Source organism: Panthera leo, chromosome F2 (genome assembly GCF_018350215.1).
Source record: "Panthera leo isolate Ple1 chromosome F2, P.leo_Ple1_pat1.1, whole genome shotgun sequence".
In the NCBI taxonomy this organism is placed as follows: domain Eukaryota; kingdom Metazoa; phylum Chordata; class Mammalia; order Carnivora; family Felidae; genus Panthera; species Panthera leo.
The window spans coordinates 40603446-40620011 of NC_056695.1; the positions used below are offsets into that span (position 1 = coordinate 40603446).

General features: G+C 36.4%; 1 protein-coding gene across 7 annotated transcripts in view; it reads left to right on the forward strand.

Moving 5' to 3' along the window:
* TMEM67 (transmembrane protein 67) overlaps positions 1-16566 on the forward strand; it is an 83394-nt gene that overhangs the window by 44756 nt on the left and 22072 nt on the right. For 3 of the 7 annotated variants that reach the window (XR_006198498.1, XR_006198499.1, XR_006198500.1), the window contains exons 24-28: positions 124-240; positions 345-449; positions 996-1098; positions 6578-6720; positions 7981-8118. Coding sequence is in view for 1 of the 7 variants with exons in the window: in XM_042924194.1 (XP_042780128.1) it covers positions 124-240; positions 345-449; positions 996-1098; positions 6578-6720; positions 7981-8061 (549 nt within the window). In the remaining 6 variants the exon portion in view is untranslated. Of the gene's footprint in view, positions 1-123; positions 241-344; positions 450-995; positions 1099-6577; positions 6721-7980; positions 9197-11633; positions 12089-15172; positions 15247-16566 lie in introns of those variants that run through there. The other 4 variants (XR_006198496.1, XR_006198497.1, XR_006198495.1 and 1 more) reach the window with 4 other exon arrangements.

Genomic DNA, 16566 nt, shown 5'->3' on the forward strand with positions numbered 1-16566 from the left:
CCCCCCGCTCACACTCTGTCTCTCAAAAATAAATAAACTTTTTTTTAAAAAAAATTTTTATATTTTCTTTTTGAGATAAGGCAAAATTTTTATGATCTTTATTTAAATCCTTTAACTTTTCAGGAAAACTTGTGTAGCCAGAGAGGTTTGGTACCAAACACAGACGGTCAGACTTTTCAGATTGCAATTTCCAGCCAGATGAGACAACACTATGACAGAATTCATGAGACACTAATAAGGGTTTGTATAAATTACAATTCAGGTATATTTTGTCAATATTTCATGTTACTTAAAAACCAAGAACGTAAGACGTGTTGCATTTATTTTTGTCTCTTTCACATTAGAAAAATGGCCCTGCCAGACTATTGAGTTCATCGGCAAGTACATTTGAGCAGAGTATAAAAGCATATCATACTATGAATAAATTTCTTGGCTCTTTCATCGATCATGTATGTATGTCAGCATTTATATTTAAACTAGAAGCAAAATATAATTCTTAAAAAGTTAACCAGGAATGTCAGTGATTTCTTTAGTTAACTAAGTCAGTGGACTTAGAACCCTTCTTTTTTTGCCTGTCAAAATTAATACTGTGGCTTAAAGACAGAGTTAGGTTATATTAAAATAAAATGACATTTTATATCGCTACTAGCATAATGATAATTCCCTTGAAGTATGTCTATACTGCAATTGTGTCAGCTAGTTACTGAAGTATTACTATATTATTTATTACAGAGATATGCTGTGGTTGTATTCCTGAAAAGCTTGTTATAAGTTGATTTTAAGTATATCTAGCCCTAAATACTACTACAGACATTTAAAATTTTAAACATTTCTAAAGAAAAACTTTGTTACAAAGCCCAGTGTAGTAAAATCCATCTTTTTAAAGAACATTATTTTCCTTACTATTCATTTTTCATTTTCTCTCTTCCTGATTTTACATTAATTTGGAAACATTTCACTGCTGTTTTTGAAATAACTTTGTCTTTTTATATTAGGTTCATAAGGAAATGGACTACTTTATAAAAGACAAATTGCTTCTTGAAAGAATTCTTGGAATGGAATTCATGGAACCAATGGAAAAAAGCATCTTTTACAATGGTATCCTACAAATGGCCTTTGCTAAACTTGATTACTATTTTCAAAGTTTGAAAAAAAAGTACTTGTGGTTATTTGTTTTGCTTTTATAATTTTATATAAAAACAAAGGAAATGTAATGAACTTAATTAACTTCACAGTATTATAGTAGTTTGCTAGGTTCCATTTTATTATGTCATATAGCAGGAAACAAAAGTATAAAAGGGGCGCCTGTGTGGCTCAGTCAGTTAAGTGTCCAACTCTTCATCTCAGCTCAGGTCTTGATCTCAGGGTCGTGAGTTCAAGCCCTGCACTGGGCTCTGTGCTGGATGTGAAGCCTACTTAAATACACACACACACACACACACACACACACACGCACACACGTGTGTGCGTGTGTGATACAAAAAAAAGATCATTATTCTGTAAGAAAGTAAAAAAACAATTTCAAAATCAGTGGTAGACATGAAAGAGATAGTAAAACACATAAAATTCAGGTTTTTTAAATTTGAGTATATAACTGACATGATGTTACATTAGTTTCAGGTATACAACATAGTGATTCAACAAATCTGTATGTTGTGTTATGCTCACCACAAGTGTAGCTGCCATCTGTCACTATGCAATGCTGTTATAGTACCATTGACTACATTCCTTATGCTGTATCTTTTATTCCTGTGACTTATTCATTCTATAACTAGAAGCCTGTGTCTCCCACCTCCTCCACCCATATGTACTCCCCTCCACCTTACCCCTGCCGACCATCAGATTCTGCTTTTTGTTCATTTGTTTTGTTTTTTAGATTACACATATAAATGAAATCATGTGGTATTTATCTTTTTCTGTCTGACTTACTTCACTTAGCATAACACCCTCTACATCCATCCATGTTGCATATGGCAAGATCTCATTCCATTTTTTATGGCTAATATTCCACTGTGTGTGTGAATATATATATTTATTTGTGTATTCTTTATCCATTCATCTGTGAATGGATGCTTGGGCTGCTTTGATATCTTGGTCATCGTAAATAATGCTGCAATAAACATAGGGGTACATCTATATTTCCAAATTAGTGTTTCTATTTTCTTTGGGTAAATGACCAGTAGTGGAATTATTGCATCATATGGCATTTCTATTTTTAAAATTTTGAGGAACCTCCATACTGTTTTCCACAGTAGCTGTACCAATTTACATTCCCACCAACAATGCACAAGAGTTCCCTTTTCTCCACATCCTCATCAACACTTCTTATTTCTTGTGTTTTTAATTTTAGCCATTCAGACAGGTGTAAGGTTTTCATTGTGGTTTTGGTTTGCATTTTCCTGATGATTAGTGACATTGGACTTCATTTCATGTGTCTGTTGGCCATCTGTATGTCTTTTTTGGGAAAATGTCTTTCAGGTCCTCTTCCCATTTTTAAATGGGATTTTTTTTTTAAGTATTGAGTTAAGTTTTTATGTATTTTGGGTATTAACCTCTTTTCAGGTATGTCATTTGCAAATATCTTCTCCCATTCAGTACGTTGTTTTTTTATGTTGTTGATTGCTTCCTTCACTATGTAAAGCTTTTTTATTTTGATGTAGTCCCAATAGTTTATGTTTGCCTTTATTTCTCTTGCCTGAGGAGACATATATATGTCTCCTTAAAAATTTTGCCATGGTCAGGGGTGCCTGGGTGGCTCAGTTGGTTAAGTATCCAACTTTGGCTCAGGTCATGGTCTTGTGGTTTGTGAGTTCGAGCCCCACGTCGGGCTCTGTGCTGACAGCTCAGAGCCTGGAGCCTGCTTCAGATTCTGTGTCTCCCTCTCTCTCTGCCCCTCCCTTGCTCATGCTCTGTTTCTCTCTGTCTCAAAAATAAATAAAACATTTAAAATTTTTTTTTAATTTGCCATGGTCAATGTCAAAGAAATTACTGTCTATGTCTAGGAGTTCTGTGGTTTCATGTCTCACATTTAGGTCTTTGATACGTTTGAGTTTTTATTTTTGTGTATGGTGTAAGAAAGTGGTCCAGTTCCATTCTTTCTTTGCATGTAGCTGTCCAGTTTTCCCAGCACCATTTATTGGAGAGATTGTCTTTTCCTCATTGTATATTCTTGCCTTCTCTGTCATAGAACAATTGACCATATAGGCATGGGTTTATTTCTGGGCTCTCTATTCTGTTATGTTGATCTATGTGTCTTGTTTTTGTGCCAGTACCATACTGTTTTGGTTACAACAGCTTTGTAGTATATCTTGAAATCTGGAACTGTGCTACCTCCAGCTTTGTTTTTTTCTTTCTCAGGATTGCTTTGGCTATTTGTGTTTCCATATAAATTTTAGTATTATTTGTTCCAGATCTGTGAAAATGCTGTTAGTAATTTGTTAGGAATTGCATTGAATCTTTAGGTTGCTTTGGGTAGTATGAACATTTTAACCATATTAATTCTTCCAACCCATGAACATGAAATATCTTTCCATTTGTGTGTGGTGTCTTTAATTTCTTTCATCAATGTTTTATAGTTTTCAGAGTACAGATAACCTCCTTGGTTATTTATTTCTAGGTACTTTATTATTTTGGGTGCAATTGTAAATGGGATTGTTTTCTTAATATCTCTTTCTGCTACTTCATTATTAGTGTATAGAGGATTTCTAGGTATTAATTTTGTATCCTACAACTTTACTGAATCCATTTATTACTTATGAGAGTTTTTGGTTGGAGGCTTTAGGGTGTTGTATCATGTCATCTGCAAATAGTGACCATTTAATTTCTTCCTTACCCAGTTTAGATGCCCTTTATTTCTTTTTCTTGCCTGATTACTCTAGCACTTCCAGTGCTATGTTGAATAAAAGTGGCAAGAGTGAACATAAAATTCAGATTTTATGAGAATCTGCAGTTAGTGGAAAACTAATGAAACACTTAAAGAAGAATAACATTCGTGATTAGTTTTAACATTTAATTTTTTATTTTATCCAAATTCTTAAAAATCACAGCTATCTGCGACAGGAATGGTGCCTAAACCTGGTTTCTTATCTTAAAAATGCGGTATATATGTCACTTTTAATGTGGCTGATAACCTCTTATATGGGTTCATTAGAATGGAAATGATATAACCTGTGTCCTGGCCTAGATGTCACTTATTCAGGCAGTATTGGGCATTATGTGTTGTGCCAGTCCCAGGATACACAGATACACAGACTAGTGGGCATCTCAAATGTATGAGTGGGGTGATGCTGGGATGGAAGGCTCTGCAGGCACAGGATATACCAAGTACAGAAAGGATAGTGGAATATCTAACCAGGCATGGAGTTGAGCCAGAAGAAGCAACATGGAAAACTTTGAATTGCATCTTAAACAAAAAAAGTTACTATTGTCAAACAGGAATGTCAGGGGAAGAGAGGCAAAGACATTTGTACAGAAGGGGCAAAGGGCATTCAGTACTTATGAATTTTATTGAATTTTATTGTTGAAGCCTGGTATGAAGTGGGACATAGTAGGAGTGCATGAAAGATAAAGAGGGTGATGATCAAATCCCAAAATCCTTGTCTGACATCCTGAGGAGTTTTACTTTATCCTATAGAGCAGTTGTTTCCAAAATATGTATATACATCTTTTCAATTTTTGCCTCACAAGAGATGTGGTTGATCCGTGGAGGTATGAGAAAAAACATTAAAATGTCTATTTGTATGTTTGCAATTCGGTCATTTTTAATTTGTATTTTAAAGAATTTATAATATATAGTAGTATTTAATAAAATATACCTATTGTGGAATGCATGCTTAACACTTCGTTCTGATAGGGATCCATGATCAAAACAATTTGGAAACCACTGCTAATGAACATGGACGCCATCAAAAAGTGTTAAGCAAATCTGATGGTAGATTTCTACTACTCTGGCAATAGTAAAGTGTGTTAAGGTTGTATTTATACCTGTGTTATCATGTGTGAAAAGCCTGGTAGGCATCAGTGCCTGGTATGGGATGGCTCCCAGCGTAGTCATGTTACTATTTGTAATAACAATACAGTCATCTTCATCTTCATCTTCATCTTCACTGGGAGATGATGAGAATATGAGCTACAGCAGTAATGATGGGGATAAAGAAGAAGAAAGGATTGTCAGAGATAATAAGAGGAAAAAAAACAGGTAAGGGAGAGAGAGTAGTAAAAAATTATCCAGATTTCCAGCTTGTATGACTAAGTGGTTGGTGGTGATGCTTTTCACTAAAAGAATGCAGATGGAGGGAAAGAAGATGAATTTAGGTTTTCTTTTAAATTTTTTTAATGTTTATTTTTGAGAAAGAGAGTGCAAGTAGGGGAGGGCAGAGAGAGAGGGACACATAGAATCCAAAGCAGGCTCCAGGCTCCGAGCTGTCAGCACAGAGCCCGACGCAAGGCTTGAACTCACGAACTGTGAGATCATGACCTGAGCCGAAGTCAGATGCTTAATTGATTGAGCCACCCAGGTGCCCCTAAATTTAGTTTTGAATATGTCGTATCTTGCGGTACTTTCTGGACAACTAAGAGGAAATGTCCAGTGAGGTATTAAATGTAATAAACTGGATCTCAGGAGAAAGGAAAGACACACAATAGCCGGGAGTCTCATCAAAGGAGGGCATTGCTGGAGCGATGTCAGTGAAAGAACACCCGGGAAGAGCATACAGAGCAGGCTTGTTTATTTGTTTAAATACATATGCAAGTATAATATATATACAGAAGTCCATATTTTGTAAGAATATAGAATAAAGGGGAGTGAGTTTTCACAAACTGAATATATCCCTGTAACTAGCACCCTGATCAAAAAAGAACATTACCAGCAAGCCAGGCATCCCCTTGTATCAGAGTTCCTAACTGGATATCCATGAACAGCTTTGCTGGTTCCCCGGACCTCCCTGAAATTATGTGCCAGATTTGTATATATGTACTTTCTTCCCACTCTGGTGAAAGGGTCTGTAGCTTTCATCAGAATCTTAAAAGGGTGTTTACATCCCAAAAAGAACAAACCCCTCCTTGTGGAGTGAGGGGAAGAAAAAAAAAAAGAGAGAGAGGTCTTAGAGCAGAACCTTAGAGTTCTGCTCTATTTAAGACGCAACCTATTTAAGACGCAAATTATAGCACACTATGCACTATTCAGTCCTTGCTGGTTTGGTTTGTTTTTTTTTTTTAACTTCCTCTATCTTGAAGAATCTAAGATTCTTTGGGCTTTAGTTATATAAACAAATAAGGGATATTAATTACCTGGTCTTTGAGAGGTATTGACGATACACTTATATTACAAGCAATGACCAACCTTTGGTACAAATGTTAAAATTGCTTTTTATAAGCAGAATTCCTTGACTAATCTTTGAGATTAGCAATTTTTAATTTTAATACCGTTTGTTTATTTTTTTAAAGCAATGAAGTATTACAAGTAGCAGCTAGTTTCTATTGTGCTGTTTTTAAATATCCAAACTTTATCACCAAAATTTATTCCATTTTGCAGTTTCTAATTTATATCTTATAAATTGCTTTTTTTTTTTTTTAATAGATGAAGGATATTCTTTCAGCAGTGTCCTGTATTATGGAAATGAAGCCACTCTTCTTATTTTTGATGTGCTGTTCTTCTGTGTTGTGGATTTGGCTTGCCAAAATTTTGTTCTAGCAGCCTTCCTTACATACCTACAACAAGAGGTAACTGTAAAATTTTTTACTGGATTTCTTTTAAAAGAACTATATTGGATGGGGCCCCTGGTGGCTCAGTCCATTAAGCGTCTGACTCTTGATCTTGGCTCAGGTCATGATCTCACAGTTTGTGAGTTCAAGCCCTACATCGGGCTCTGCACCACCACTCCCCCCGCTCCCCCCCCACCCCGGCCAATAAATAAATAAACTTTAAAACAAATATTTTTTTTAAATAATTTTTTAAAAAATACGTTGGAAGTAGATATTTTATAGCAGAGACTAACAGTATCTACTTTCACAAGGAATTTATAAAGGTTTAGAATGTGATTATTCCTACCAAAAAAAAAAAAAAAGAAGAAATATTTCAGCCCTCTCCTTCAGGATCAATGAAATACTGGGGTCTTGTGGAGGGCATAAGTTGTTTGAGCAAATGTAAAAGGAATCCAGTAGGAAGATATTCAAATTGCTGATCTTCTAGATGCCAGAAGCGGCAGTAATTAGAATCTGAAACAAAATTTACCATATATGTTAACCAACTGGAATTTAAATAAAAACTTGAAATTTAAAAAAAAAAAAAAAAAAAAAGTAGAGGTAATTAGAGTTCCATTCATCCTCAGCACCAGATGTTAACATAACAAAAAGGCAAGCTAGGGTGATCTAGCTCAGGACTCAGCCCCAGAACAGCCCCCTTATGGTAACTCTAATGCATTTTCCACCTGTGTGAATAAAAAAACAACTGCTAGATGGCTTTGGAGCCTGAAATGAAGATTTTAAGAAATGACAAATTTGTTCTGGAAATGTTATTAATGTCACTCAAATATTCCCCCATTATATCCAAGGAAGTATATGAGTTAGTAATACATAATTTCTTAGTCTTTGACAGAGATCTAAAATTACAAATTCTGTCCCTAACAGTTCTGTTGATGTTTCTGTAGCTTTTAGAGCTAGAGGTAAGATGTCTTGCAACATATTTGACAGTGAATTTCTATGAGCATGAGAAAATTTGTATTATTAATTCATTAAAACATAGTCTAAATAGAAATATACACTTCTTTGGTATTATGAAAGATGATAAAGAGTCTTGAAATAATTTTGTATATCACCATGGCTCAGATGCCCAATACATGAAAATAAATAGTTGAGAAAATTAGCTAGTTTAATTTAGATATTTTAATTGGTTATACATATTTCATTTTCTTTCTGTATATAGTTTTCATTCTTTCTGTATATAAAATTTCATTAATAAAAATTGTTTTAATATTTTTCCAGATTTTTAGATTTATACGTAATACAGTAGGACAGAAGAATTTGGCATCCAAAACATTAGTGGATCAAAGATTTCTGATTTAATTTTGTGAATAACTTCAAAGACAACATAGCTGTGGCAAAAACAGTCATGATCATCAGGTTAGTTTGCCAAAGTTTTTAAAACTTTTAATACAAATTATTCTATTTTTCTTTGTTTTCTAATCTAAAGAAAGATTTATTTTTATAATTTGTGGATACATAACTTCTTTGTGAATATGTAGTGTGATATAATGAAGAATGTTGTTTTCCCATTTGTGGTGGTATTTAATTCACCAGTTCATAAAGTAGATAAACTGACAGCAGGGCAAAGGAAATCTACGTGTTGCTGTCAGCATAACATAATGAAAGCAGTCCCCATCATTTGTCTCTGTAGATAATTTTATAAACTGGGATTTGCCTACATTTTCTCACATTGACAAAATTACTTAGTTCCAAGTTCAAGGCTAGTTTTCAGTTTAGCAGTTTCTGGTTTTTACTTAACGTTATGGTAAATAAATGTTGAAAACTATTTTCAAGTACTTAGAAATTTGAAATTGTATATTGCTGACTCAATTGGTCTCATTTTAATTTCTCACCCTGTTTGGCAATGGACTAATTCACTCTTGGATTAATAGGCATCTCATGAGATGGTATATATTCATTCCTTTGTATACCTGTATTGTTAGGTCAGGAGATCTTTCCCGTAAAGCGTGTATATATCTTAACTATCATTTACATTTAAAACAAAGCTATAATGTGTGACATTTTCCCCAATATAGTTTTTCATATATTTTAAAAATTACATTTTAAGAGCACTCCCAAGTTTTGCTCTTCCATTATATTTAAAGATTATAAATAATGAACTGTAAATTTATCATGCTATATTGACAAGATGATTTATTGAGAGCAAACTTAGGCTTCATAAATCAGTACACTTGTATTTTTTTTAAATAAGGAAAAAAAATTAGGATCCAAAATATACTTAATGTAGATTCTGAACCATGTAGTAATAATTTCCCATGACATGAGTTTTTTTCTTTAAAATACTCTTCAATAATCCTTTTCATTGTATACTGTATACTTGAAAGTCATCTTATGTTTCAAGTATAATGATCATTAACCCACAAACCATCATTTCTTACTGCCTTCTATGTTGATGCTGTGTAAATACATAAATACAATGTTATGTAAATATTGTTTCTATTTTTTAATTGAAAATATGGAATAAAACATTTGTTGTCTCTGTTTCCTGTTTGATTAATGTGTATTTCATGAAATAACATTTAAGAATATACAATACTATTGCGACAGGGGTCCCCAGCCTTTGCCAAAGTTGAATCTTTTACATTTCTTTGAGTTTTAAGAATGACTGAGGAGAAAGAAGTAGGGCTAAGAAGTATTTGAAGTATTTCAAGTATTTGAAACTAGTTTTTGAAGGGTCAAAGTACAGGAATGCCTTTATAAAACCTGTAAAGAGAAACAAATGTAATAGCCTGGATTTTTAAAACCACTTGCTCAGAAGCATATGAAAGAAATTTAACTCTCATTGCACACATGAGAAGTTAATATTTATGTGAATGTTTGAAAATGGGAATTTCAGACAATAGGTGAGTCGGCTCACCTAATAAATTAAAACAGAGAAAAAACATTTTAAAACATCATTTTTCTATACTAGTTTTATACAGTGTTGCTTTTTACTTTGGTTAGATACATAAAAATGTGTTCAGATCTTCATATGCTGTTGATTCCTTTGTCTACATTGCCACAATTTAAATTTTATGATCAGGTGCCTAATTTTCCATTAGCTCTATAATCTTATGTCGGTTTCTGTGGCACCAATTTACGGTACTTGTCATGTTACATCCCCAGTTTTACTGATTACCTAGAAACATTTGATAAGTCTCCTCATCATTTCATACTGAAGCAAACTCTAGGTTTACCTGGAGGTTCTTTACAAGCTGCTGTGTGCTTAGTATCCTACTTAGAAAATGCATGGGTCCCTGACAGTTCTGCAGACCAGTCTCTGTTATGAGATGTTTATATTTGCTCATTTCTCTGGCACTGCTGTCCTAACAAACCCTTTTGAGAAGGCTTTACTGGTTACTAGATTGAGAGGCATTCAGAATGACCACTAACTCAGTGCTTGCAGGTACGAAATATGTATCCTTTTTTGTTGCCTATAAATATTGACAAATAAAAGCTGAGGGGAAATAAATATAAGTCAAGGAACAGTATGACTTAATGGAGAATGCTCCAGATTTAGTAACAGAAGCCCCGGATTCAAATGAGAATTTGAGTGCCTCTGTCACTTACTGGCTTTGGGACCTTAAACCAGGTCATTTGACATCATTGAGCTTTAGTCTGCCTCTCTACAATGGAAATAATACCCTTTGTTTTCCGCTTGTTGTGAGGATTCATTCCTTATCTTAATGATAAACACAACAGGAAACTATGTACACTAGAATTTTTATAATTTTTAGTTTAAAACACCTGCCTCCAAATATATTTTCTATCTTGCTAATAAATTATTTCCATAATATTAAAACCCAGATTACTGATCTCAGGAACTGACCAGGAACTGACCCCAGCCTCACCAGGAAGAGGCCCTCCCTAGTAGAGCCATCAGTGAAAGGCAAGAAGGAAGTGTCATCACACCATGTTTAGACACGGTTCATGGTACAGATTAGAAAAGAGGGAAGAGGGGCACCTGGATGGCTCAGTCGGGTGAGCATCCAACTCTTGGTTTCAGCTCAGGTCATGATCTCACGGTCATGGGATCGAGCCTCACATCAAGCTCTGCACTGAGCATGGAGCCTGCATGGGATTCTCTCTGCCTCTTCCCTGCACATTCTCTCTTTCTCTTTTCTCTCTCTCTCTCAAAATAAATAAATAAGCATAGAAAAGAAAGAAAGAAAGAAAGAAAGAAAGAAAGAAAGAAAGAAAGAAAGAAAAGAAAGAAAGGAAAAAGGGAAGAGAGTGGAATATTTGGAAGCAGGAATTTAATTTATTCATTTATTCATTCAAATAGTATTTCTACTCTTCCCACTCCACAGCCTCTCAGGAGGGTCTTAGAACTGGTAGAGGAAATAGGTGTGTTAACCAATAATTGCAGGGAACTGAAAAGTGCTACAGCCACCAGGGTGTGATGGGAAAGCTCTTAACTGTGCATCTGCTGTCATTAGAATTTTACCTGAGAAAAGTGGTATTTAATCTAAAATTTAAAGATTAACAAGACAAGGGCAATCAAAGCAAGAAACAGTGTGTACTCTGAGATGAAGAAACATAGCATTTGGGCACTACAGGTAGTTGGAATACAGAATATGTGTATTCTTTATATTTTTAAATTTTTCTGTATGTTATGATGTTTTGACATCTTAAATTTTTTTTCTGGCTATTTTTTCTGGGATTTGAATTTCAGCAAAGGGCATAGCAAGTTGCCTGCTTTGACATATAGACTAACCAATCCAGATCCATACCCCTATCTGGCTCATACATGCCCAGGAAGCAATATCCTGCCTTAATCATCTCAGGACCAAGTACCAGGCAACTAAAGAGCACCCCACAGCTTAGAGCCCACAGTAATTATTTCAGCTAGCCAATCCTGTTTACCCTGGCCTGCCTTGCCTTTCCTGCAGAAATACAGAGACGGATAAAGGCTGGGGGCCTAGGCTCTCCCCTTGCTCTAGTTCTGCCTCCTGACCAGCACTGGTGCTTCCCCATGTGGCTCCGTGTGACGTGGGTGCCTGCACGGTATGGCACGCTCTTGTTTGTAAGACCGTGAGTATAAGAACTTCTCTGTTTTCCTGAGCCTCTCCTGTGTCTCTTCTTGTGGCCCCACCTGACCATCACGTAAAAGAACACAGAACAGTACATTTGGGGGTTTTAGAAGGAGATGAGGTTGGAAGGGAAAATAGGAGCTGTATCATGAAAGATTTTTACATCACGCCACAGTGTATAAAAAGTTCAACCAAGCTAAGCTTACCGGCTGAATATTTTACCCCAAAGAGTGAGTGAATGGACAGAGGCTGCATGAAAGGATCGTCTTCCACAGTCAAATTGCCCTGGAGTACTTGGTGGTCCATGGGCTAGGAGACTGGTGCTTCTGCTGTCTGTTGCCTGGCATATCATGTTTCATTTAAAAAAAAAAAAAAAAAAAAAAAAAAAGCATTGCTTATAAGACCAGCAGCAAAGGGTAGTGGTTGACAACAGAATCTGGAGCCAAACTCACCGTACTCAACTTCTGGCTCTTACTAGCTGAATGATTCGGAGCAAGTTACTTACCTCCCTGTGACTAAATTTCCTGCTCCGTAAGAGGGAATAATAGTACCTACCTCATAGAGTTTCAAGGAAGATTGAATGAGTTACTGAGTATACAGTGCTTAGGAGACTGCCTGGCACGTAGCTAATACTATGCCAGTGTTACCATGTAGTAGTAGAGGTGGCAGTACTAAGTCCTATTCATATTTAATTCTGAAAGAAAGACCCGGGTTAGTCTCTCTGGGGCCGGCCTTAGGACACTGTGACATTGTGGAGAGTGCTAGAAGTAGTGGTGGACAAACTGCCCAACACAGAGCAGTCTGTGGGCTTTAAAAATAACTTCGCATTTATTATCATGATTGTTACCAAAAAAAAAAAAAAAAAAAAAAAAAAGACATGGCTGTGGATCTTCCCAGGATAAACAAATGACCACTGGAATGAAACATAGAAACAGACCCACAGACCCACAGTCACTTGATCTATGGCATGCATTGCAGTGAGGACAGGGTGTTTTTTCAATGGTCTATTGAATATCACAACAGAAAAAAAAAAAACTAGAATCCTTACCCCTATGTCACACCTACACAAAAATCAATTTCAGGTAGATCGTAGATCTAAATGTGAAAGGTTAAATGCTAAAGCCTCTAGATGGTAACACAGGACAATATATTCATAACTTTGCTGTAGGCCAAGATTTCTTTAGACCCAGAAAAGATTAACCTTAAAGGAAAACATTGGTAAGTTGGACTTTACAACTTACATTAAATTTGCACTTACATATATTTCCATTAAATGCAAATGTAAATTTGCAATTTACATTGAAATTAGGAACTCTGTTCATCAAAAGGTACAATTGTAAGAATGAAAAGGCAAGCCTCCATGTGAAAAAAATTTCGAAACATATTATCTGACAAGGCACTTCCATCCAGAATAAAGAACTCATCAACTCAGTAAGGAAAAGACTAACAAACCCAAAAGGAAAATGGGCAAAAGACTGCAGTATGCATCTCTCAAAAGAGGATTTCTGAAGGATCATAAGCACAGATGAAAAATGTTCAGTTAGGTGGATGGTTATCTCAGTTGGGTAGAGTGTGGCACTAACAGCACTGACGTTGCGGCTTTGATCCCCGAACAGGCTGAGGGGCATTAGTTCTTGTATTTAATAAAAATTAATATTTTTTCAAAGGGCTCAACCTTAGTCATCCTGAGAATGCAAGATGAAATCAGTGAGATATCATGGCAGAATCACAAAAATGTCTAAAATTACAAAAATTAAAACACCAAGTGTTCCTAATGATATGGAGCAAATGAACTTTCATGCTATGTGTCTGATAGAAAGTAGAGGGGATCAGTCTTAATCTGTAACTTTCCACTGGATTTCTTTGTATTTTAAACCATGAGTCTTTACTCAGTGTTTGAAGCCACGGCTGGCAGCAGATGGCAGTAGAGCGCACACTAAACCCTTCCCCGGTTTTCAAAGAGCGTGCAGGCTGGGGGCTGCCGAGCCCAGAGAATGTCGTGCTTCTCCCCTCTCTTCGCTACCTCTGCACCCCTCCTCGTTTCCACTGTCCCATCCGGGGACTGCGCGTGCTCAGATGATAACGTGTACTACTCTATATGTAGTGCTGAGGTTTTCAGCTCAGGTTTGGGAACTGAATGCTAAAAATAGAAACACACTTTCATCGATCTCCTAGATAGAGGGTCATAAAACAGGTCATGCCTAAGGGGGAAACAAAAAACGAATTACCTAATGATTATGGAATCTCTCTCCCCTCATTTTAATGAAATACACATTTTCATTTAAATCCGTTAAAAAAAATCAAACCATTATCCAGAGTATGTAATTCCTCCTTTACAAATCTCCCCAAATGGAGACTCGTTGGGACATTTTCCTGCCTTTCTCTTATTTATAAGAGGCGCCTGGCTCCTGTGAGGGGTCACTGGCTGGCTCAGTTGGTGAAGCACAAGAACTCTTGATGTGGAGCATGTGACTCTTGATCCTGGGGTTGTGAGTTCAAGCCCCATGTTGGGTGTGGAAACTACTTATAATATATATATATATATAGAGAGAGAGAGAGAAAGACAGACAATATTTATATTTAAATATATATTTACATATACTGACATATATACTTTACATATATTTAAATACATGCATTTGCATATATTAATATTTATATTTAAATATATAGAGACTCCTGTGATTACACTGGGCCCACCCAATAATGCCCAACTCAAAATCCTTAATCATATCTGCAAAGACCCTCTTACCATGTAAGGTAATATATTTACGAGTTCTGGGAATGAGGATGTAGACATCTTTGGGGGCCATTATTCTGCCTGTCACAAGCACTAAAAAGAAAATCTACAAGGTACAAGAACACAAAACGTGGATAGGACATTTCAGCCAAGACATGAAAGATTAGCATAAGTCAGCCAGGATGATGAGGTAGGAATGATGGTGAAGATGTCCAGATAGAAGGAAAGATATGTGCAAAGGCCCTGTGGCAGGAGCAACCTCATTTACAGAGGTCCTGGATCAGCCATTTGACAGAACTGACCAACAGTAAAGAAAGGATTGTTTAGAGTAAAAAATACAAAGCAAGAAAAAAGCTTGCTTCCATCTAATTCCTGGCTTTGGCCTTCCTCATTGCAGCAACCAGAGTAAGATTGCATTTTGTTTTAGTTTTAGCTAGCTAAATGTGGTTCCATGCAATGAACATTTCTCATTTTCTGGAGTCTCTCTCAAAGCCATCGTGTCATACTGTTTCAAAGGACTGTTATATAGTAGGGGGAGGAGACACCAAGCTCAGAACCCAAAGCCAAAGCCCTCATCCCATTTGGGAAAGGTCTGTTCCTTGCTGGGAGCTGGCCATTATTCTGATCATGCTTTCACATTGGTCATTTTCTTTTGCAGCCACTCTTGCTGTGAGTTGCTGAGGGACAGAACTGATGCAGCAGGAAAAAAAACAGCTGTTTAGTCTACCAGAGCATTAAAAAAATAGTTTAAAAACAAATCATAGAGCTCTTTTTCCCCTTATGTCATTTTTGAACTTTCTTCTCAAGTCTGCTCTGACAGAAATAATTGTAGCCTAGTGTTTGCATGGCACTTTGATTCCCAATGTTTTAATAAATATTTGGGTGTCATTCCATGTATCCTCTTCAGCTGCCTCTGTCGTAGGAGCCCAGCTGCCAGGGAGACTCATGAAATGGACATTTTCAATGTTACTTTGTACGTTACTAGGTCATTTTCCCTCTGACCCTCAGGAGGTAAAGGGTTATGAGATTTTATGTTGCAGATCTATCTTAGACCCTAACCCAAACAGAATCCCAAACCAATTTCTCCAATTCTGTCTGCTCTCCTTAAGTACTATACATCTGTGGGAAGAGCCCTCATTTAGCCACATTTTTGGGTTTTTTGTATGCTGAGATAAAGAGGCAGAGCAGAATTGTAGCTCCGAGCAAAAGCTTTGAATTCTGAGGCATCTATATCTGAATCCTCCATTTTCTTTGTGTGTGACTGTAAGCCCAAGCTTCAACCTCTATGAGCCTCTTCTTCATCTGTAAAACTGGATAACACCTCTCTCAAGAGAGCCATTGTAAGGATTGAAGGAGATAATCCTGGTTAGTTACCTGGGAGAGGTTAAGCGCACAATGAGTGTAGCACACCATTGTGATTGAATTATTATTGTGACAACCACAAAACGAATTAATGTGGCATGTTTTGCTTATTTGAATGCTTCTGTAGTACACCCAAGGCAAGTGTAGATACGCAAATCCAGAGGAGGAGAACTGACCCGACAACAGTTTTCCAGAAAAAAAGAGTAATGGTTTCAACAGGCCAACAAGCACAATACAGAACAACATTGGGATGAGGTTGTTAATACAATTTATGGCCACATTAGTTGAGTACCCACAATCCCAAAATAAAGGAAGAAACGGTCCTCTAATGTGCTGCCCACATCTAACGCATGGTATTGTGTCTAGTTCTCGATGTACCTGGTTCTCAGGGGCCCGATGAATTGGGCTGTTTGGAGGGTGATGATACTGAAGGATCTAGAGCTGTCCCAGGAAGAAAAATAGAAGGAACTGGGGAGAAGTTTAACCAGGACCACGAAAGCTCTCTTCAACTATTTGTCTCATGGAAGATGGAGTTAACATCCATATGACTTCTAAGTACAAATTAGGATCAATAAATGGAAGCTAAAAAACAATAGATTTCAGCTTAAGAGAGGGAAGAACATTATGATAATTTAGAGCTGCCTAAATAATAGTGGCTACTTGTCATTCAGATCTTTCTATAGATGACTC